The following is a 23955-nucleotide window of genomic DNA, read 5'->3' on the forward strand; positions in this document are numbered from 1 at the left end:
CTGACTTACTTCATTCTATGAAGTTAAGCACATCATTTAACCGAATTTATTTAGAAGTAAAAAGTGTGCCAGAGACTACCAGAAGCTGGTACACAAAGCTCAGCACAGTAGCTGATGACCAATGAGTGCTTTAGGAACCTCCCGGCTTTTCAAAGCAAGAACCCAGCTGTCCTATAAATAGTAATTGTTTCAGGCTCTCAGTTTTGTTCTCTGTAAAATGGTGTAAATGTATATTTCATAGACTGTAGTGGGAGTAAATGAAACAGAACACATAAAACATGTGAGAATGCCTGGCATGTAGATATTACTGTCATGATTTAATTTTAAAATTTAACTTAAAATGAGCTAGAAACCTAACATTACTAGTTTTTTAAAAAGTTAAACTAACAATAAAGCTTCAAATGTGAAAAATAACTGCCTCGAGAATCTTGAAGAGTCGGCTTTTAGAAAAACATCTTACACCACGTGACCCTAGAATGTGCCTCGAGTTCAAGAGCGCGCCTTTATTCTGCCGAAAACTACGGTTCCCAGAATACACTTAAATTGAGGCTTTGGGAATGGAGCCCGGCGCTGCCGCAAAGGATTGTGGAAGTCATAGTTTCGGTGAGAAGAGAGTGTTTCGCTTTCCAAGGGCGGGAGAAGCTTGGAGACCGCCTCCCGGGTGGGCGGGGCAAGCGCCAGCGCCCGGCCAATCACCGAGCCAGCCCCAGGGAGCGCTGGGAAGCGGCGAATTGGAACGCAGCGGCTTCTGCCCGGACTGGCGCGCGAGAATTTGAACACAGTGGAGGACCCCTGGCTTGGCTGAGGAGAGGTCGCTGGCTCCGAGGCGCAGGTGACTGCCGTGGAGGGCCGAGGCGGGGAGGTGGAAGAGCCGGGAGACCGGGAGGTTCTGTGGGACGTGGGGGTGAATGTCAAGGAGAAAAGAGCTTTTGCTCGGGGCTTGGCGCGTTCGCGGCGGGAGACCCAAGCCAGCGAGCGGGTCTCCGCGCTTCCAGGTCACTGGGTTTCCTTCTTTCTGACGCCCGAATTTTCTGGTCTTTTTGCCCTGCCAGCCTTCGGTGACAGGGGTGCTTTTCTCTCCTGCCTTTCCTGTCAGCCCCAGAACGGTCTCCCCTTAAGCTGTAGCTCGACATGAATTACCAGAGACCCTGGTCTTTCTGTTTAACTTTGAAATCACGCTTCTTTAATTTTTAAAAAATATACCCTATCCGAAGGAAGGGGAAGGGAAAACTCTTACTGAGTAACAATAGAGCAACATAGCATCTGCTTGAGAGTTAACGTGGATAATTGTGTTTACTATCCGCAGCCTTAGGAGGGCAGAGAATTTTGTAAACAAGGAAAACAAGCTGCTCCTGGGCTAGTAAAATGAGGGAGGATTATGCTCCACCCGTCTTCCTGTTGGCTTCTAATAAAAAAGTTAGAGACGGTTTCTGCCTTCATTGAACACGCAGGCTGTTGAGAAAGACAATCAAACCAACAACAAGAAAATGTGCTGAATGGATTACTAAGGAAGTGTAGGGTGCAATGGAAGCCTGGGGCAAGAGCATCTAACGGGAGGGGTGAAAGCCATGGCAGGACAGCTGCCCAGAATATAGCGATTAAACTTCGTATGAATTAATCAGGCTAATTGAAGGGGGGAGGTGTGCTCTGAGTAAAATTCTTCCTCCAAGTAGGATGATTTTCCAGCTTGAAACGTACTATCCTGCTTAATTAACTAATTAAATTGTACTGTGATGTGGTGCTTTTCCTTTTTTTAACCTTCATGGTTTCAGTCTTTTTTAAAGTGATTTGCTTTTTCAAAAAACATTTTTCTTGCATCTTTATAGACCATCACCCATCTGAAAACTTTTTCAGGCTTTTAAAGTGTACTTTTGATATTGTGATTTTTGTATACGTTAGATGAATTTGGTTATTATAATTGTCTTTTTGCTTATAGGAGTTCAGTTAAGAAGATGTCAGCTTTAACTCCAAGGAAGAGGAAGCAGCATTCTCTGAACTGTGACAAGTAAGTCTCATCCTATGGGTAGAACCTCTTAAAAGTGAAAAATCCAGTCTTGCATTTTTTATCTTCTCCTATTTCGAAATATTTCCATTCTTCCATTCACCTACTCCTTGTGGCTACAGTAATGTTTTATATTCTAACTCTAGTCTGGAAATACTGTAAGCTTTCATAATTAATTCTTTATTGGCTTCGGAGGGGATCAGAGAGAGCTGTTTTCTATGGCTTGGAAATGTGTGTCAAATCTTTCATTACCTTGATTCTTTCTGCTCTGTTATGTAACATTTAACATAGTGTTTTACGTACAGTAGGTGCTCATCTGTAAGGAATCCTGTAAATTACTCCCCACAGAACAGTCAGTAGTTTATTATGTAAAATTAATCGTTGTAGAGAACGTGTAGCAAAGTATATGGCCAAGACTTAGAAATAGGTTTCAAAACGTGTGGGCGCGCATGCACACACACACACACATATGTGTATCTCAAAGCTTCTTTGTTACTGAGGATTGTTTTCAGGAGGACACATCCTCTTTTTTTTTTTCAGCAGGGGAGATAATTAGGCTTGTTTGTTTTAATGGAGGTACTGGGGATTGAACCTAGGACCTCTTGCATGCTAAGCACGTGCTCTACCACTGAGCTATACACTCCCCCCTCAAAGCTTCTTTGTAAACAGTGTTTGTTTTCACAAACATTATTGGGCTCTTAGTTTTGAAAAATATTCAAATGCTTTGTTAGGTAAAGACAGAATTTGAGAATCCTGTTGTTAAGCTAATAATGTATATGGATGGATGTTTGATGGAGAGGATGTATTTTTAATATGCCTTAGATGGAGAGTTGTTTATTGCTTAGCAGTAATTTGACACAAATATTAAAGCAAAATAACAATACTTACCAATGGACTGTATTTCTTTTCACAGCCTATCATCAGATATTCCATCAAAGAAATTAATTCTGGACTTTACTGAAAATGTATTTCCATCACCTAATCAAAAGCACACTTGTCAAAGCAGCGATAAAAATGAAGAGAAGTTTCATCACTCTCAACAAGGCCATTTCATTTCAAGTTCACTCAAAACAACTAAAATTAGATTGCCACCTGCCGGTCAAGGTTCACCATTTAAATCTGCTATGTCTACTGTATCCTTTTACAACAAAGATAAGTGGTACCTCAATCCATTGGAGAGAAAGCTGATAAAAGAGAGTAGATCCACTTGTCCAAAAACTAATAATGAAGATAAATCTTATCCTAGTATGACAGAAAAAAGGCAGAGAAAACCAGTCTGCTCCAAGAAAGTGAACAAAAAATCACAGAAGAGTTTAACTGCTAAGTATCAACCAAGTTACAAATGCATCAAGCCTGTATCAAAGAATTCTAAAAATTCCAAGCAAAATCGAGTGGCCTATAAGCCAAATGTGGAGAAAGAGAATAATTGTTACTCAGCTGAAAATAATCTAAATCCTCCTCGGGTTCTAAGCCAAAAAGTCAAACCACAAGTTACCCTTCAGGGTGGAGCAGCTTTTTTTGTTAGTCGGAAAAAAACGCCTCTGAGAAAATTGTCCCTGGAAGATAAGCCATTATTGAGACTCACCCAGAAGAATAAATCAGAAGTTATTGAAGAGTCTGATGTAGAGACTGTCAGTGAAGGAAGTTCTGAGACAAGGCAAGTGCCAAAGTGCTTGTTACTAGAAAAGGAACTGAATGTTGAGCTGCTGAGTGAAAGAAGTAAAAATGAACAGAAATTAATAAAGGTAAAGAAAACTAAATATAGCACTTTTAAAACTAAGTTGGCTATATAACAAAACTTTAGTGTACATGATATATATGTATAAAACTTTGAACAAAATTTTGTTTAAATTCTGGAGGACTGCTTTTATGAAGCCAAATAATATCACTATAAAGAATTTAGAGGCAGGGCAGAAACACGGGACTTGCCTCCCTTTTTTGGCATTAAGGTTTACATTTTATTAAGTTCCTGCATGACTGAAGTCCAGAGAAGCTTAACTTTGATTTGGTAGTCAACGTTTTTAGAAACTGGAAATAACAAAATTCAGATAGTAGATTTCCAGAGAATGAGCATGTTGTTTTTGTTTCAGCTCATTATTTAAAGTACTAGCTTATTCTAGAAAATTAAGAGACTACAAAGAATATGAAAAATATTCAGCTTCTGTAATCCCACTATTTGGAGATGACCACTGTGAATGCACAGTTGGGTTTTGGTCTGTTTTACGTAGTATGTTTTCATGGATGCTCTGTGCTTTCTTGATCTTGCTCATATTTAACACAGCTAGCCTAGACTAGTACTGTCTGGTAGAAACAATACCAACCAGGTGTAATTTAAAATTTTCTATTGGCCACATGAAAAAAAAGTTAAAAACAATTTTAAAAGTTTAACCCAATATACTTTAAATGTTACCATTTCAATGTAATCAATATAAAAAGTTATTAATGAGATATTTTACGTTCTATTTTTGATACTAAGTCCTTGAAATCCATGTTTATATTTTCACTTGCAGCATATATCAGTTTGGACTGGCCATGCTGCAAGTTCTCATTAGCTGCTTGTGGCTGGTGGCTACCATAATCAACAATACAGGTCTATACCTTCTATTGTTGACCTATCAGTAAGGAGGAAAAGGTTGTTGTTTTGTTTCGTTTTGTTTCTGAGGTAGCTAGGTGCAGAAAACAATGAGGGCAACATGCTTTAAGAAAAGCTTTCCCCAGTTTGGCGTCTTCCATGTCTGTGGTGACTTAAGTATGCTCATCACAACCCTCGTAGCTGGCGAACTGACAGGTTTTCACGCAGTGCCCACTACACAGGCATACATATTGAGCAATTCAAACTCTCACTGTAGTCATTTCCCTCCTCACCTACCTCCTCTGATTGTTCTCATTGCTTCCTCTCAAATTCAACCCCAGTGCATACCTCTAGGAGTCACGTAAAGTTCAGATCTCAAAGGCAGAGATTGTAATTGGGGACCAGTGGACCAGGTCCAGCCCATGGATGCTTTGCTTGGTCTACAGAATATTTAGAGCCAGCATTTTTAAAAGATATAAGATCTCTGGCGTTTCATGAAAAATTGAGTTCTGGCAAAGCTAAGCCCATATTCCTGCACAGCAGTAATCCTGAAACGTGGTGTCAGACTACCATTTGACAGGAATGGGCTCTTCATTTTCTTCCACTAAGTCAATGTTTGAATACATATCTAGATCAGTCTAGTTTTGCTGCTAATTTTACTTACTTGCTACTGAGGTTTGCAGTTCCCACTGTAAATGTTTCTTCCTGTGTATCAAATATTGCCAAGTATATTGTTAAATGGAACATGTTTTGCTGCCTAAGTCGTAACAGTCTAATTCTACTAATTCTTCATATTGTTTCTGACAAAAACAAAAAAAAACAAAAAAAGCCCACACCCCTATATCTTGATAGGGGTCTTGGTTACATGGTATAGAAGTTTATCAAAATCTATCAAACTATACTTTATAAATCTGTGCACTTCACTGTTTATAAATGTACCTCAATGTTTAAAACTTGGGGGCACAACTCGAGCTAAAATTCTCAATCCAACAAAACAAAGTGCGGGCTGGGACCCTGCCTTTCCACCCATCCACCTCCTGATTAGTATTTTCCATATCTATTTGGTGATGAGGATTCAGTCGTGTTATAGTGACATGATGATTTCTCTGCAACGCTTCTCTGACTTTCTTTTCTGAGTTTCATTTAAGGGACTAGGTATTGGGTTCTGTTTAGTTTTCAGCCTGAGAAGCTGGGCTTTCTTGCATCTTAAATTTGTGGAACTTGGTTCTGTTCTCTTCTTAAGATTTTAAGTACCCACTACTTATTATTCATCTCTGCTAGCCAAGGGTGAAATCTGTTTTCATTCAAGGGTGCATAACCTTTCCGCAGCTCATTATGGGGCCCTGAAAAATGGCAAACTGGTTGGTTGTCCCACCTCTTCTGAAATGTTATGATCTTGAATAGGAATTCCACCTTAATCAGTTTTTTTTCCTTTTTCCTCAAGCTATATATTCTCTAAGTCTCACCAAATTAGTAGTGTTAGTGAAATTTGTCAGGATTTGTTCTACTTTGTTTTTCCTACCTCCCTGTTAAACTGCCCAAAAAGTGGGAGTTAGAAGCCTCTTCAGCTACTCTAGAATGTTCTTTTTTTTCCCTTAGCTGGCTGTTTTTAAAGCTTATGACAAAAAGTTGTCCCTTTGCAGTTTGGTCGCTCCTGGGGAAATTTTTCCTGTTTTTACTAATTTTTTTTGTTCAATTCATTTTTATAGAAGGAATGTTCTATAATCTTCAATCTGTCATCTTATCAGGAAATAATAGATTTTTGACAGGTTGACAAATTACAGACAAATATGAACACCCTGTCTTTTAGAAGATTAGGTACGTTTAGTAACTATAGAAGAAATTTTCCTTAAAATAGATTGTAAATTGAGAATTTAAAATTATGTTATAAAATGTAATTTATAACAAACTACATGTTTTGTTTTAGAAGCAGATCTATTGGGATTCATTCACTAAATAGAAAGCGAGTAAGAATTGTATAGGTTTCCTAATTTTACTTATTCATTATTTTCAGGATTCATCAGGTAGAGTTGTTTCTTCAAAGGAATGTAAAACTGATGAAAGTAAGAGTTTTCCTTCAGAGGATTCTTTCAGTGAGAACAAGGCAGGTAAGAAAAAACTTCTTCTTAGAGTGAGTTTATTTGCTTGTAATAATGCCTCATTACGTGTGTCAATATGAAATTATATTCAATAATATTTTGGATTTTTAAAAAAATATTCAGTATCTGTAACTTTGTGTCTGTGTTTATCTTGGTAACACTGTTTTCTGTGATAAGCAGTGCAGGACATTTTGAGGAGGAGGAGACAAGGAGTCGGTAGGCTGGAACTTAAGGCAAAATACTGGTGCCTAATTGGTCTGTGAGATGTCTAGGCTCCCTAGAGCTGGGTGTTTTCATCATACACATTTTACCTACCTTTTACCCCAAATAATAGAATGGAGTGAAAACAATTTATGTTATATATTTGTGATCAAAGGCCATTTGTAAGCAGAATATACTAAGCTGTAAAAGGGCATTGAATTGGGCAGCAGCAACCTTGGGGTATTGTCTTAAGTTTGCTGCTCATTAACTGTGTGATTTAGAGAAGAGATCTCTAAAGTGAGGGCTTAGTCTTAATTTTTCAATTCTTCTTAGTTCTGAAATCCTATTATTAACTTACAGTGTCATTGTTCATTTAAACAGTATTTACTAAACTATGAATATAGAAAGAAGTTAATTAAGATTCTACTTACCAGCCCGATTCTTGGTAACTTTACTTTGTTGGCTGTATCTGTACATTTGGAAATGAATTAAAATTTATTTAGGAGTAGACATAAAGACTATAGTGAGAAACTGTAGCTCACAGGAAGTATACAGAAAAAGATAAAACTAAAAGCATAATCTCATTTACTAAATAAAATAGCCTACTTTCAGTGTACTGTTTTTCTGAGAAAATCAACTTTTTGAACTTGAATAAGAAAGACAATTGAACTTTTGTCTTTCTTATTAATAAGCTTTTTATTTTGCAGTAATTTTAGATTTACAGAAAAGTTGTAAAGATATTGCAGAGAGCTTTTGTATTACCCTGTATCCCCCACTGTTCACATCTTATTACCGTGGTACTTTTGTCAAAACTAAGAAACTGATCATTGGTGCATTGCTGTTAACTAAGCTCTAGACTGTATTTGGAGTTGACCAATTTTTCCATTACTGTCCTCTTTCTGTTCTAGGATCCAGTCCAGGGGACCACACTGCACTTAGTTGCCATGTTTCCTTAGTCTCCTCTGGTCTGTGACTGCTTTCTCAGTCTTTTCCTTGTTTCCATGTTTTTCATGACCTTGACATTCTTGAGATGTACTGGCCAGATAGATACCTTATAGAATGTTCCTGAACGTGGGTTCTTCGGATGTTTTTCTCATCATTAGATTGGGGTTATGGGGTTGGGGGAAGAATACAGCTGAGCACATCATGTCAGGTGCTGATGTCCACATGACTCACAGATGATGTTAACCTCTAGGGCTGGATTAAAGTCAGGTTTGCCCAGTTTCTTTACTGTATAAGTTACTCTTTTTCCTATTTCATACTCTGTTCTTTGGAAGTAAGTCACTAAGTCTCGCCCACCCTTTCAGGGAGGGGTGGGGATTAAGCTCCATCTCCTGGAAGGGCAAGTATTTATGTATATTATTTGGAATTCTTCCTTAACGAAGAGTTGTCTCTTCTCTCATTTATTTATTCAATCTTTAAATAAATAAATGGACTCCTGGATACTCATCAATATGCACTCATGAATATTTATTTTATATTTTGGGTTAAAATCTAATACTACATGATTTATTCTGTTGTTCATATTGTTTTAGCTTTGACCATTGGGAGATCTTATCGGGTCAGTGCTCTTTGACATATCCCGTTTTTTTGATTTTTGAGAACTTCCTCATTACTTTCTGAAACTACAAGATGCTCTAGGCTCATCTTGCATTTTCCCTGACCCAGTCCTAGACTCAGCCATTTCTCTAAGCAACGCCTGGTTCCTTCTATTAGGGAATATTACTTAGAAACCAAGATCTGGACTTGTGTGCTTGTTGCTCCTGGAATGTCACTGCTCCTAGGCCCTCTCAGCAGACAGAGCTAGAAAATATCCCAACCCATGTATATGCAAATATCTGTAATTGTTTCTGTGTCTCTCTATCTGTACACAGCTAAATATAAACCCAAACTGGATGATGTCTCTGACTCTAATCCAGTACCACAGGGCTTATCCCTCACTCCCTTTTTTATCTGTAACTTCTCTCAGGGAGAAACTTGATTCCTGCCAATTACTGTCTGCCTACTTAAGTTCAGTCCCAGTATACCTGCAAAACAGTTTCAGAATTGTTAATTCATATTCTTGTGATAAACATATTTATCAATTAGAGTGTAATAATTAAGCACAGTCCTTTTGTCTTTAGCCTTCTAATTTCTAGTCAGAACACCATTTTGTAAAGTTACTTAGGTCATCTTTCTCCCCATAGCTCCTCAGTGCAGTTATTTATACAGTTTTAATACAGTTAGATTCATTTGTCATAGTCTGCATTCCGTCTTGGGATCTCTCAACACCATGGGTTATTTTTTTTTTTAGCATACACAAAATTTTACTCTTTATACAGTTCTGTGGGGTTTGCCAAGTGCATAGAGCCGTGAAACAACCACTCCAGTACCCTACAGAACAGTTCTCTCACCCTAAAATTTCTCTTATGTGTACCCTTTGTAGTCAACTATTCCACCCTTCCTCATCCCCCTGCAACCATTAATCTGTTTTCTGCTCCCATGGTCTTACCTCTTCCAGTGAAAATGTCACACAAATGCCGTCATGCAATATATAGCCTTTTGGGTCTGACTTCTTTCACTTAGTAAAACACATTTTAAGATTCACTTGTGTTGTTGCGTTTATCAATAGCTCATTCCCTTTTTTTGCTGAATTATGGATGTACCAAACATAGTCTGTTTATCCATTCCCCATTAAAGGACATCTTGATTGCTTCTAGTTTTTAGCAATTATGAAAAAAAGCTGCTATAAACATTTGTGTACATGTTTTTATGTGAACATCAGAGTTCAGAACACTTGGGTGAATACCTAGAAGCATGATTGCTGGGTTGTGTGGCGAACTATGTTTAACTTTATACAAAACTGCCAAATACCCCATAGCTGCTGTGCCATTTTGCATCCCCACCTGCAATGAATGGAATCCCTGTTACTTCGCATTCTCTCCAGCATTTGTTATTGTCAATTGTTTTTGATTTTGGCCATTCTAATAGGTGTGTAGTAATATCTCATTGTGCTTTTAATCTGCGTTTCCCTAATAACAAATTATGCTGAGCGTCCTTTGTGTTTATTTGCCATCCGTATGTCTTTGGTGAAGGGTCTATTCAGCTCTTTTGCCCATATTTAATTGGATTGCTTTCTTTTTAAATTTGAAAATAGTCCAACTTAATTAACTTTTCTTCCATGCATTGTGCCTTTGGTGTTGTGTGTAAAAACTTACCAAACCCAAGTTCGTGTGTATTTTTTTTCTAGGAGTTTTTAGTTTTTCAGTTTACATTTAGATCTGTGATACATTTTGAGTTAATTTTTGTATGTCTTTTTTTTGCATATGGGTGTCCAATTGTTCCAGCACCATTTGATGACTATCCTTTCTGCACTGAACTAACTTATGTCTCTTTGTCAGTTAGTTGACTATATTTGCATGGGTATATTTTGGGCTCTCTACTTTGTTCCATTGATCTGTTTGTTTATCGTTTTGCCAACACCATCCTGTCTTGATTACTGTTATATATTGAAATCAAATAATGTGAGTATTTTGGTCTTATTAATCTTTAAGATCTCATGCTTTAAACCTTTAAGTTTATTCTACAATATAAATTATTATTATTTTTTTCCCTACCAGTTTCTCCTGAGTCCGTTGTCTATCCCATCTTCAGTGTGTCTTCAGTCAATACAAAAAGGTAGGGGTTGGTCTTATTTTAATGTTCAAGATTTATTTAAGCATGAGTCTACTGGGTCCCTTTTTCTTTCTTATACTATTTAGTTTGGAGAGCATTTCTTTCCTCCCCTTGAAGGAGAATTTGAGAATAGGAGATGAAGTCAGACCCTCACAGAAATTTCTTAGAACTTAAGAGTTGAGAGAAGGAAAAGGCCTTTATGGGCTTGAATAATAATAATTGTTCCATTTTTATACAGTACCTGGCCCATAATAATTAGTTTACACCCATTATTTCACCCTCACAGCAACCCAGACGGTTGATACTATTACTGCCATTTCCATCTGAGGAAACTATCACTCAGCCACAGTAGCACTGCTGTTAGGTGGCAGAACCACGACTAGAACCCACCTTTCAGTCAAAGCCTGTTAGGCTCTATTGCCTCCCATGGGTACATTGATAATAGTTAATGTCTAATGGGCATTTACAACCTCATGGTGTAGATACAATTACTCCACTTTCTAGATGATGAAACTCTGGCCAGAGAAATAAGTAATTTGCAGCCGCTTAATGCTATTATAAATCCTAGCGGTGAAGCTGCCGCTGTCCTGGTCAAAGTTCAGGTTGGGGTGAGTGCATGTGAGCATAAATGGAAAAGCTCTGAAAAAGAAGTTTCTTACAGTCTGAACATCTTGCTAAGCAGCTTTGGTTCCTCTCTTCCTGTTTGAAGATAAATAACTAAAGGTATTGAGCAAGGAACTTATTAGCTAAGTTCTCCTACTCATATGGCACCTCACCCTGAATGCCTTGGAGACTGAGTTGGGTGGGCAGCTTTTCCCCTTCAAAGGCCATATTCCTAGGTTTTTTACCTTTCCCTTTTCTTGTCTGTCTTCTTTCATGACTGTTTATTGAGGATTGAAACCTACCACAATTAGCTAGTAACAGTGTATAAACTAATTTAACCTAGCATAAGGAGATATTAGGAGATTATTGTTTGAATCATTTGAAATTTGCTTGTTACGTATGGCCCAAAAAGTTAGATATCATCAATTTCTCATGGTGTAATCTATGACTTTGATTTTAGGTAGATTACAGATTCTCTGGGTTCATAGTGTCACATTCATTTTCATTCATTCGTTCCTTTGGCAAACATTTATAGAGTACTATGTGGTATTGAACAACACTGAGTTTTAGAGATGTGGAAATAAATAACACATGAGCCTGCTGTCAAGGAAGTTATGGTTTGAGGAGGACAGGCATTTAAACAAATATGTATAACGAAGTATTAAAATTGCTAGGATAGAAGAGACTGGTCACGTGTGCAGGGATGGGAAGAGCTGAGTTACTTAGCAAGGGTTGCATAAGCCGGGGAGGGTCACCGACCTAGACAGGTGTTTTTTAGATTACAGGGATTAGTAGGTTGTCAAATCAGTTTAAGGGCATCACATCCAGCATTTTTGAGTGATTATTTTTTTCAGTTATATGTGTATGTCTATATTGGTCATAATATGAAATATATTCTCTACTATAGGTTTGTCAAGACAGTTTGAAAGCCATTTTCTGGTGAGATGATAACAAGACAGCTTGGGTTAGCATAAAGCATTAGACAGTTTTTTCCCCAGTGTTTTCTCATTTGTCAGTGTCAGTTTATGTTTGAACCTGTTGATTTAGACACTTGGTTTCTTTTCCTTGCAGAGATTTCTATTTCTTTGGTCCTTGGGAAGAGGTCTTTTCATTATAAGGCAAGGGTTACAGGCTCAGTGCCTACAGAGCCAGCCAGGCGGGGTGGAGACTGGAGCCAACTGGAGACCATGTCCCATAAAAGAGCGTGTGCTCTGTAGCTCCAACTAGGAGATTCTTCGACAAAATACAGGTCTAGTGATCTTATAGTGTCTCTTGCAGTATTGGAAATACACATTTTTTTAAGTGAAATCTCTAGATTGTAAAGTATTGGTAGCTAATCCAAAGTTTTAAACACTGTGTGGATCCATCAAAACATACCTGCTAGCTGGATTTGTCCTGAGGGGCTCCAGTTTGCAATCTCAATGCCATCATCCTTTCCTAATGGGAAAAGGTTGCCTCAACATCTGTCCAACCAAAAATTTTTTTCCCTAAGAATTTGAGAATAGTGGGCTGCTACTTTAGGCACGAGGACAAGTGAGTGTACTAGTCTCACTCACTGCCCCAGTAAAAAGCTGTTGGATCATAATATGCTGGTGGCTGACTTCTGTGGGTCTGTGAGATTCAGTACTAGAGTCTACTTATTTGCTGTGGTGTTCCAGGAGTTTCTTTATGCCTTCATGGGTAAATAACTGTCCTAAGATTTGATAAAGCAGGAAAAGATTGATTTTTAAGGGCAACATCGGCTTACAAAGACACCCTGCCTGTGTGCATCTGGTACTGTAGATGAAACCCCTTGGACTTGGACTTGGAAGACAAGGGTTTCATCTTGCCGCCATTCTTCACTAGAGTAAGATCCTTTCTGAGTAGGCCTCGGGTTTCTCACTATTTCTAGCCCTATTGCTTTATCAGGTTACCATCAGTAGAAAGCACTAAAAATTGCCAAGTGCTCTGCAAGTGTTATATACGTATCTGTTTTATTTTCATTATAATTCCTCAAACATTTTAAAATTATTAAATAATAACTTTCCAAACTTCTATTTCAAGATCTCTAGTTGAAGAAGAGTCTTCTTTGGGATCCGTCACATCTACTAACTTCTTGAAACAAGTCAATATACAGAAAAATACTAACACCAGAGATGCAAATAAAGAAACAAAAGACCAGCTCATCATTGTGAGTAAAGTTAAAACAAAGCTACTCCTGTAGGTGGTTCTCACGCATAGAACATGCAGTCTGATGTGTTGTCTTAGCATAATTACCAGGGGTTATAAATGTTCTGATTTTGTGAATGCTAGCTCTGCTCTGGTGGCAGCATTTAAAGCTACTCAGGTACTTTTTTGAACTGATAGTGTTGGGCAAGGCTAGTAATTTACTAGAATGCTGATGAATGATTTGTTCCTGGGTAAGGAAAATTATTTTTGCAATAATAGACTTACTGAGAATAGCTACATTGCATCAGACCTGGGTTTGGCAAAATGTGGCTGTGGGCCAAATTTGGACCATAGCCTATGAGCTAAAAATGGCTTTTGCATTTTAAAGGGTTGGGATTTAAAAAAAAAAAATGTGAAAAACCATGTGTGGCCTGCAAAGCCTAAAATGTTTACCATGTGGCCCTTGGCAGAAAGTTTGCCAACGCCTATATAGACAGTTCAGAATTTGGTATTTTCAGTAACATTAAGCAGTGCCTTATGAGATAGAATGGGAATTAATAAGCCTTGACATCAAATATCCCAGAATTCTCTATATCCATGAATTTATCTGCTTTTCCTAAACTTTTATTATGTATTTTTATTTTGTATCAACTCTTGGGGCAAACAATTTTAATATTCCTAACCACTTAAGGAAGAAATACCCTATAACAAATACATAAGACCTGAAATTTTTGCCCTGCCTCTTTGAAATAAGGCTTTTTTAGGCCTCTCATATAAAAGCTTATTAAAGAAGTTCCGTTGTTCATCTTAGCTATCATATTTATGATTTAATCTTATTCCTTCTTAAAACTATGGGTCTAGCTAAAGCATCTTGATTTTTTTCTCCGTTGTCCATTCAAAAAGGCAATTTCATTTCTTCCGTCAATTTACTGCAACTTTATGTCTCATTCCATTTTGTTTGTGGTGAGAGAGAAGAGGATGCAGTAACCAGACTTTCATTTAGTATTTCACTTGTGCCAACATAGAAGAAGAACAAGGACAAATTTGAATGAATGGTTACATGAACTAAATATAGAGTTATTTGTGGCATGTTTAGATGGACTTTTTTTTTCCTCCAATTATAGGATGCAGGTCAGAAGCATTTCGGAGCCACCACATGTAAGTCTTGCGGCATGGTCTACGCTGCCTGCAGCCCTGAAGACGAGCTGCAGCACGCTCAGCATCACCACAGGTTTCTGGAGGGAATCCGATACGCAGTAAGCAGCCAAAACACTCATTATGGTTTGTTCTGAAAGTAAAACTTCTTTAAAAGATACATTTCTTTTGCTTAAATATTGAAAGAGCGATAGATCAAAAAATATTTTATCATCTGCCATTTTATTGTCCTTACTATTTGAGACTGATGGTATTTAAGTTAACTTTTGATAAAAGTACCATTTCGAACTTCACCCTAACATGAGAGAAGTATTGTTCTAGGGAGTGAGCACCCTGCATCCTTACCTCTGGCTTTTTCAGCAGAGCCGAGCAGTCAGGATACAAAACTCAAAGACACGAGGAGTATCCCTTCTCCTCACTTCGGGTCCTTCTGTGTGGAGAGCATTACAAGGCAGCTTTTCTGTGCCTTCTCCAGGCTTCTGGGAGGAGAGGTCCCACCTCTTCAGGCACCTCCCTACTCCAGATACATCCTATTGTTGGCCTTATCTGTATCATTGCACCTGCTGCTCAATGCATCCACTTTTCTCCTATTTTTATTGCAGTAGTTCATGCCTTCATTCTATTTTTAGCTTGATTTATTAAAACTCTGCTTATCCTACCCCTCCCCCACCTTCACACTCCTAATAATTCTTTTTTTTTTCTGTATATTTTTATGAAAGGCTCTTAACTTAACTTCGCCTTATTTTATAATAGATTATTTACAAGTCTCCCAATACGGTGTCAGCCCCTTGAGGACATGCACTTTGTTTAGGCATCTTTTATTTCCCTTACCACATTACTCTTCTTAGATCTCATCTTTTTTATATCATTCATTGTTCATCTTTTTGTCCTTTCCAGACCACATTATTGATTTTTTTTTTCCTTCTTCAAATTAAACTGTAACTTTTTCCCTTTGACAGGGCTGGAAAAAAGAACGTGTCGTAGCAGAGTTTTGGGATGGGAAAATTGTGATGGTCCTGCCACGTGACCCGACTTATGCTATCAGAAAGGTGTGGAACATCAGCTTTTCAATCCTTGTTTTCCTCCTACTCCCCCCATTCTCCACCAGGGTATCAACCTATGTTGGACTGTAAAACACTTGCTTATAGATGATCCACTTGGGCACAGGTGTAAGGGTAACTTTCATTTGTTCATACAAATTTATTGTTCATACAAAATTAAACTTAAAATTACAGGACAAATAAAGGAGTGTCAAGTGGAAATTAAATAGATAAGGCACTTTCGCTTATCTTTATTGCATCTTCCATTTGTGGAAGATAAACCAAACTCTTTAATGTTGAGAAATTAATGGCTCCAGAGTCTGAATCTTATGCTGGTATTGCCTTTGTTTCTTGGGCTGGATGTTAAGCCGCAGTGAACAGTGAATAAAGCTGGAACAAAATCTTCCTACTCCTCATCCCTCCCAAGAGTCTGAATTTCTTTCTGCTGAAAGTGATCTTTAAAATAGTTTCTTAAAACCCTGTTTCCAAAGTGGCAGACACAATAGTGAAATAATTTTGGGAGTGTGTAAATTTAGGCAGTAGAGATAAAAGAGACTAAAATGATAGTTATCATAAATTTTGTGTATATAAATGCATTTCCTATTGTACTTTTTAAAACAAATTCACCTCTTTTGGTTTTTAACATCATTAGGTTGAAGAGGTTCAAGAACTTGTTGATAATGAATTGGGCTTCCATCAAGTTGTTCCCAGATACCCAAACAAAACCAAAACTTTTCTCTTTATATCTGATGAAAAGAAAGTAGTCGGGTGTTTAATTGCAGAGCCCATCAAACAGGTATGGTATATATCTTTTAAATTATTGGCATAATTTGTAAGCAAAATAAAGCAGTAGGGAGAAGTCTCAGGCACTTAAGAGTGCTACCATTAATGACTTTTTTCCCTCTAAAATATGCTTGACCATAGAGATAATTGAAATCATTTATTTCTATTATATGTGGTATTTTGCTTTATATAAGCAGGGTAAGTCAGTCAGTCTTATGCTCACGTAGTCAGTTCTATACTTGGACTACAAAGTATAGTGTAGTTATTGAGCTCTGTTATTGAGCTTGTGGCTTAGTGCAGGTTAATATATTTGGCAAAAAATTCCTTACTTGGTCCCTTAATTAGAATCTACTTTAGGTACTAATTAGCAGTGTTCTAGCAGAGGAGTTAGCAAACTAGACCATGGGCCAAGTGTGGCTCACCACCTGTTTTTGTAAATAAGGCTTTATCGGAACACTGCCATGCTCATTCATTTCCATGTTATCTGTGGTTGCTCTTGTGTTCCAGTGGCAGGGTTGAGTAGGTGCAACAGAGAGTACATGGCCCAAAAAGCCTAAAATATTTAGTTTGGCCCCATACAGGAAAAGGTTGCCAACCCTTGTTCTAGAATAGAGATGTATAGTTTTTCCTTTCAAGGAGCTTATAGGGTAATCTTTAGCTAGAGAGAATTGTAGTTCACATATGTTCTTTTTATCTGACTTTATAATATGCCACACTTATGTCTCCTTTCTTTTAAAAATACCTACATGTCTCAATACATCTTGAAATGATGCTAGCATTAATTTATCTTACACCTTTTTATAAATGCATTCCTTTTTTCCCCCTCATACCTACCATCTTTATTTCTCTCTTATTTTCCTTTTTTTTTTTTTTTCTGCTTTTCATCTCACATACATACACATACATAGTTTCTTGTGTGTATCAGACATTGGAGAGAAAAGCAGTTGGTTTGTATTTTGGGTTTTAACAGTGATCAATTTGGCCTTTTCTTTCTCTGATCTTAGTAGGCTGTTTGTGTAGTGACAGTAGGCAAATACAGGTTGTCCCTGACTTATGATGTTTTGAGTTACAGTTTTTTGACTTTATGATGCTGTGGAAGCCATAGGCTTTCAGTAGAAACCATACTTAAATTTTGATTTTTTTCCCCCCGGGGCTAGCCATATGCACCCTCTTGTGATGCAGGGCAGTGGCAGAGTGGCAGCTCTCCATCAACCAAGTGATCACAAGAGGAAACAACTGGTACACTTACAACCATCCTGTACCCATTCGATCATTTTGCTTTTCACTTTCAGTACCGTATTCAATAAATGACATGAGATAGTTAACAGTTGATCATAAATCAGACTTTGTTTTAGATGATTTTGCCAACTGTCGTCTAATGTAAGTGTTCTGAGCACATTTAAGGTAGGCTAGGCTAAGCAGTGAGGTTTGGTAGGTTAGGTGTATTAAATGCATTTTCTGCTTACAACCTACATTTATCAGGACGTAACCCCATCGTAAGTTGAGTAAGATCTGTATAGCCAACCAACTTATACGTTTACTCTACTATTCATTCTCATTTCAAGTGGTAGTTTAATATACACCTATCAGAACAGCTGCAATAAAAAATAATGACAAATGTTTGCTGGGGAAGATGCAGGGAAACTAGACTTCTCATACATTGTTGGAGGGAATGTAAAAGGTTACAGCCTCTCTGGGGAAAGTGTGGCAGTTTCTTAAAAAACTAATCATACATTTGACCATATGACCCAGCAGTCATACTCCTGGGTATTTATCCCCAAAATGAATACTTAATTTCTACACAAAAACCCATACCAGAATGTTTAAAGCAGCTTTGTTTGTAATAGCCAAAGCCTGGAAACAACCAAAGTGTCCTTCAGTTGGTGAGTGCTTAAACAAACTAGTACATCTGTAAAGTGGAATATTACTGTTGATGGTGCAACAACTTGGACAGATGTCAAGGGCATTGCGCTGAGTGGAAGAGAGCTGTTCTTAAAAAAGGTCACATGCTGTATGATTCCATTTATATGACAGCCTCAAAATAATCAGAATTATAGAGACAGAGAACAGGTTGTGGTTGCCAGGACTTAGGGATGGTACAGGGGGTAAAATGGGTGTGATTATAAAGAAGAAGCAAGAGGAGGAGCTTGGTGATGATGAAATAGCTTTGTATTTTGACTGTGGTGATAGTTAAATGAGTATTCAGCTATGAAGAACTGTCATGGAATTATACACACACACGGTACCCATGTTAATTTCTTGGTTTTGGTATTGAACTGTAGTATGGAAGATGTAAACATTGGGGGAAATTGGGGGACTTTTTTTAAACTTCTCTGTACTGTTTGTTAACTTCCTCTGAATCTATAATTATTTCAAAATAAGTTAAATAAAAACTTAAATACCAAATAAATTTCATAGTTTATATGCAAAAACTTTCTTTAGTGTTATCAGTTTTTAGGATAGCATATTACATTTTAGTATGGTGAGCATGGGAGGAGTTTGCATACTTTATCAAAAGTCTGACTTTTATAATTTTTTTATTTGATAAAAGAAGAAAATTTGATATTGGTATAATACATTGGAATGTAGGAGTATCTCAAAACTGCTAGTACTTTTTAAGCATTTTGTGACTAAATTGGCAAGAATTCAAGAAATATCAAAGAATTTTAACATTTTTGGTGAAGGTAAAGATTAATTTTAGATACTTAAATTTTATTTAAAGAATGGTTTAAAAAAAAAAAAAAAAGCTGTGTTGTTAGCTCTAGATTTCTGTGTATATCATTGCAGGCCTTCCGTGTCCTGTCTGAACCAACTGGTCCAGAATCCCCAAGCTCTAAAGAATGTCACAGGGCTTGGCAATGTTCAAATGTACCAGAACCCGCAGTCTGTGGGATAAGCAGAATCTGGGTCTTCAGACTGAAGAGAAGAAAGCGCATTGCAAGACGACTGGTAGATACTCTCAGGTAAGAAATAAAATAAAATGGATTAGACCCAGATCAGCTTTCCCAGAACCTCTCCTGGTTTATAAGCCAGGGAATGATGTTGGTAAGACACTTCTGTATAAATACTACCAAAGTCAGGCTAAGGCAAGCGTTGGCACTGAAGGGAAAAAAAAGCAAACCTAGATAAAGTCACTTTGGGGCACAGCATTCCAAGTCTGAAACATTCTAGCCAGTGCTTTTCAAACTACCTGTGGTCAAATACTAATTAGATCCAGACCAACACATTAATAAAATAAAGATGAATTGCTGGAAAATGAAACAGAAAAAGCAAACAAATGGAAAATACAAGCCCAAGTTTTTATTAGATTCAACAGATATAAAATTATATTTCAATAAATATTATCTATACAAACAAAATATAGGTTTAAAAAAAATTATAGAAGCTATACATGTTTACTGACAGTGTGTGACTAGGTGATTAATAAAGACTGACTATAACTCACAAGTGTAACTAAATGTAAAAGTAAATTAGCAACCTAACCCACAGAATGGGAGAAAATATTTGCAAATCACTTATCTAATAGGAGTCTAGTATATCCAACATATATAAAAGAACTCTTAACAACACAACAATAAAAAGACATCCCAACTTAAAAATGGGCAAAGGATTTCAATGTATTTCTTGTATGTTCTTCCAAAGCAGAAGTACAAGTGGCTGATAAGCACAGGAAACTGTGTTCAGCGTCATCAGCTGTAAGGAAAAGCACAAACCAGTCACGAAAGATCCCCGTGCTACGTGCTTCCATTTGTAGAGAGCACTCAGAAGGGGCAAATCTGTAGAAAGCAGACCAGTGGTTTCCAGGGACTGAGGGGAGGGGGAATGGAGAGCGACTACTAATAGGCAAAGGGTTTCTTTGAGGGGATGACCAAGTGTTCTTGAATTAGATATTGGAGGTGGTTGCACAGTTGTGACTGTACTAAAAACCACTGAATTGTGCACTTTTAAAGGGTGAATCTTATGGGATATGAATTGTCCATTATAAAACTTCTGTGTGCACACTTTGAACTAACACTGTATATTGATACTTAAAAGTTTCTAACGTGACAAATGAGTTTGCTTCTTTCTTGCTTGTTAATCACCTGATCTAGGTTGGATAGATGAGTTTCACACTTAACTCTCTCAACTTCTGAATTTAAGATAACAGATTACAAACTAACGACCACACTTCGAGTAGCACTGTTCTAGCCTTTTGGGTTCTATACACTTTTTAAGTAAGAAGACCAAGAGGCTCGCTGTGAGGCTCCAGTCTTGGGCCCTAATCCTAGTTACCCACACGTACCTTACAAAGAGGAGCAGTGAGAAAAGTTGGTGTCTATAAAGATTTTTATTTATAGTTAATTATGAAATACGTCTTCTGTATTTTACATGAAAAGATGCATACCTTTGGTATAAAGAATACTAGTTAGTACTTAACCTGTGCTTCTCAGACCTGGAAGTGCAAGCCTGGGGGTCCTGCTGAAATGCGGGTGTGACTCAGGAGGTTGGGGTGGGGCCTGAGGCTCTGCATTTGTGTTAAGCTCTCAGGTGATGCTGAATGTTGCCGGTCTGTAGATAATACTTTGAGTTCTGAGGCAATAGATTACCTATAAGCAATGATAAAAAAAAATTAAGTTGTCCTAAGAGGAGAAATATAGAACACATTCATTTGAGAACATACCTTTTCTCACACATCTGGGTTGAAGATCCAGGTAACATGACTGGCAGCGTCCTGTATATGAGGAACCTCAGGCTGGCTTTTTTTGTCTCTACAGGCAATAAGTTTAAATCCTCACAAGTGTAGACTGTTACCCTCATTCTACATTAGAAGCAGCTGAGGCTCAGATAGGATTGTTAGTACAAGTTTATACTGATGAGCTAGTAAAAGGACAGTTAGGACTGAAACCCCAGATCTAATGTTTTTCTATAGTGGATGTCACTCATAAAAGACACTACGAGTGATTTAATCAAACCAACATTTTCCTTTGGAGTCTAGTAAATTTAGCATTAAATCTTGTATTCAGTTATACAGTCAGAATACCAGAAGCTTTTATCTCCTAATTGAATCCAATTCTTTAACTTTTCACTTTGAAGTAATTTCAACCCTATAAAAAGAACAGCGAGAATAGTAAAAAGAACCCCCCCCATATACTTTTGCCCAGATTCATTGTTTTAATGTTTCATTCTTCTTGAATTATTTAAAAATAAGTTACATATGAAATGCCCCTTTACTCCTTAGAACTTCAGTGTTGTATCTTAAGAACAAGGATATTCTCTTACACAAAGACAGCTCGGTTACCAAATTTGGGATATTAATATTGACACAATGATTTTATCTAATATGAAATCCATATTTTAGTTCTGTCATTGGTCTGAAATGTCCTTCATAGAAATTTTTTTTCCTGTTCAGGATTACGTATTACATTTAGTCATTATACTGCATTTAGCCATCATATCTCTTTAGTCTTCATCTTCCTTAACCTGGAACAGTTTCTTAGCCTTTCTTTTCTATGACATCAAAGAACTTGAAAAGTATAGGCCAGTTATTTCACAGAATATTGCTCAATTTTGTTGAATTCTTTCAGCTATTTCATTTTACTGCTTTTAATCCTAGTTGAGCTGGATCAAGGAGAGTGGTAGTCAAAATGCAGATTCGTTTTTCCCTTGTTAAAGCTCTGAGTGTGTGATGTAGTTGAGAAGAATATAGTTACTGGCTAAAATTGGTGGTTATTTTTGTTTTAATTATCTGCAGCTCTTACTTAGCAACATTATCTCATATTTGTTGCTTATTACTGTGGATCACCTCGAGTCAGCTGGGTGGTTGGTATGGAACTTTTTCTGGGCCTTAGTTCTCTCATCTATGAAATGACATCAGATTTCCATCTCTAACATGTAAGGCATTGAGTCATTTTACCACCTTATAAAATGTTGACTTTAATCAAGAATATTTAAGGGGATTAAATTTTTTTATTTGGATTGCTTTAAAATATAATTGTGCTCATGTTTAATCAAAACTTTAACTTGGTTTCATTGTTAAATTGTCTTTTCCTCTTTTTTAGGAATTGGTTCATGTTTGGCTGTTTTCTCGGCATTAATGAAATAGCATTTTCTGACCCAACACCAGATGGCAAGTTATTTGCAACCAAGTACTGCAACACCCCTAATTTCCTTGTATACAATTTTAATAGTTAAAGCCAATTTCAACTATAGAACAGTTACTGTGTGGATGAGTTCAGACAGCTTGTGATCATACAACACAAACTTATTTAACAAATATCAAAGTAAAAATTCTAAAACCCACACACATATATAGAAACCTGCCTCAGTTTTGTTCATTATGAACTGAAAAGTCATGGGTTTTTCAAATTTGCTGATAATTATTAGGGAATTCAAAGAAAGGAAAAAATCTTTGGATGATGTATACTCACTAGCACTCTGAATCCTTAATTATGAAACTTTGCAGCTATAACTGGAAAATTCCTTGGATCCTACATAAAAACATGGACAGAGTGAGGTGGTTTTCTGCAGAAATGTGGCCACTTAATCATCTATAAAGCATTTGTGGGCCAGAATTATCTCATGCCTGATCAGAAACAAACAGGAAAATTAAAAGCCAGGCAAATAATTTCTATTTCCATTTTTTTTGAAGGTAATTCCCGAATTTGTATACAAAATTCTCACTTTATAGGTACTTGGCTATAGCAGCTCAGTCTGAGTATATTTAAAGTATTTCAAGTTTCTAATTTGTAACAGGGAAAGATGATAAAGATTTCTATAACCTTTTATATAGAACAGAATTCTGTAGCTCAATATTTCAGTCTTTTTAAAAATCATTAAAAGCACACCTGTGATCAGATTTAATTAAAATTAAACTTTGTAACCACTATTTTCGTTTCATTAATTTTTGGTGTTTGAAAACGCTACTTTAGTGAACTTATTACTGGTGATTGATACCTAACAAAATGGATACCCAGTTGGATTAGATGATTCGTATGGTTACATTTTAAATGTATAATAACAGGACCAAGGTTAGTAAATAAATACATCTAGGCTAATGGGCCACAGAATATGATGACATTATGTAAATACAGCTAAGTATGCACACATTTTTCTAGTATAATTCTTGAATACTTACTTTGAAAAACAAAGAATGATTGAGACTATTTTTATTTTGACAAAATCATTTAACTACTGTCTGGCAATAAGACTCTAGGGAAATAGTTGTCCAGGTTGTAACTCTATGTAGAATTTGTTCCTCTGCATTCTTTTATTTGCCTGTAAGTTAATGGTTCCAAAATTTTAAAGCCTACTTCCCAAAAAGACTGGAAGTGTTCAAATGTGTATAATTATACAAACATTTTAATACTATTTTCTGGACTGCTGTGTTTACAAATTGTTTTAAATATTTTATTTTAAAAATTTTATTAACATTATTTTGCTCAATGCTTTTATAATGCATCAATTAAAATTCTTTTCAATATTCTTCCTCTATTCTCCTGAATAATTGAATGTACTGATTTTCACTTTTAAAAATTTTTTGTGGTTATAAAAATGGTACCTGCTCTTTATAAAAAAAAAAAAGTCATTGAAAACTATACCCAGACAAGAACCTGCACATGTATATTTATAGCAGCTGTTGACCTAAAACAAACAGACTGCCAGAGCAAAAATGAGAATTTATTCAAGATCAGCAAAGAATTACAATTCAAGATCTGCAGC

At 36.8% G+C, this 23955-nt stretch overlaps 1 protein-coding gene across 1 annotated transcript; it reads left to right on the forward strand.

Moving 5' to 3' along the window:
* Window positions 1-765: 765 nt before the first annotated feature.
* On the forward strand, window positions 766-23606 carry ESCO2 (establishment of sister chromatid cohesion N-acetyltransferase 2). Its single transcript, XM_031442164.2, has 11 exons — window positions 766-832; window positions 1937-2005; window positions 2916-3747; window positions 6589-6682; window positions 10474-10531; window positions 13175-13301; window positions 14404-14535; window positions 15394-15483; window positions 16127-16270; window positions 19045-19220; window positions 22296-23606. The coding sequence occupies exons 2-11, from the start codon at window positions 1953-1955 to the stop codon at window positions 22426-22428; spliced, it is 1839 nt and encodes a 612-aa protein (XP_031298024.1). The 5' UTR covers window positions 766-832; window positions 1937-1952; the 3' UTR covers window positions 22429-23606.
* The last annotated feature ends 349 nt before the right edge of the window (window positions 23607-23955 follow it).

Source organism: Camelus dromedarius, chromosome 36 (genome assembly GCF_036321535.1).
Source record: "Camelus dromedarius isolate mCamDro1 chromosome 36, mCamDro1.pat, whole genome shotgun sequence".
NCBI lineage: Eukaryota > Metazoa > Chordata > Mammalia > Artiodactyla > Camelidae > Camelus > Camelus dromedarius.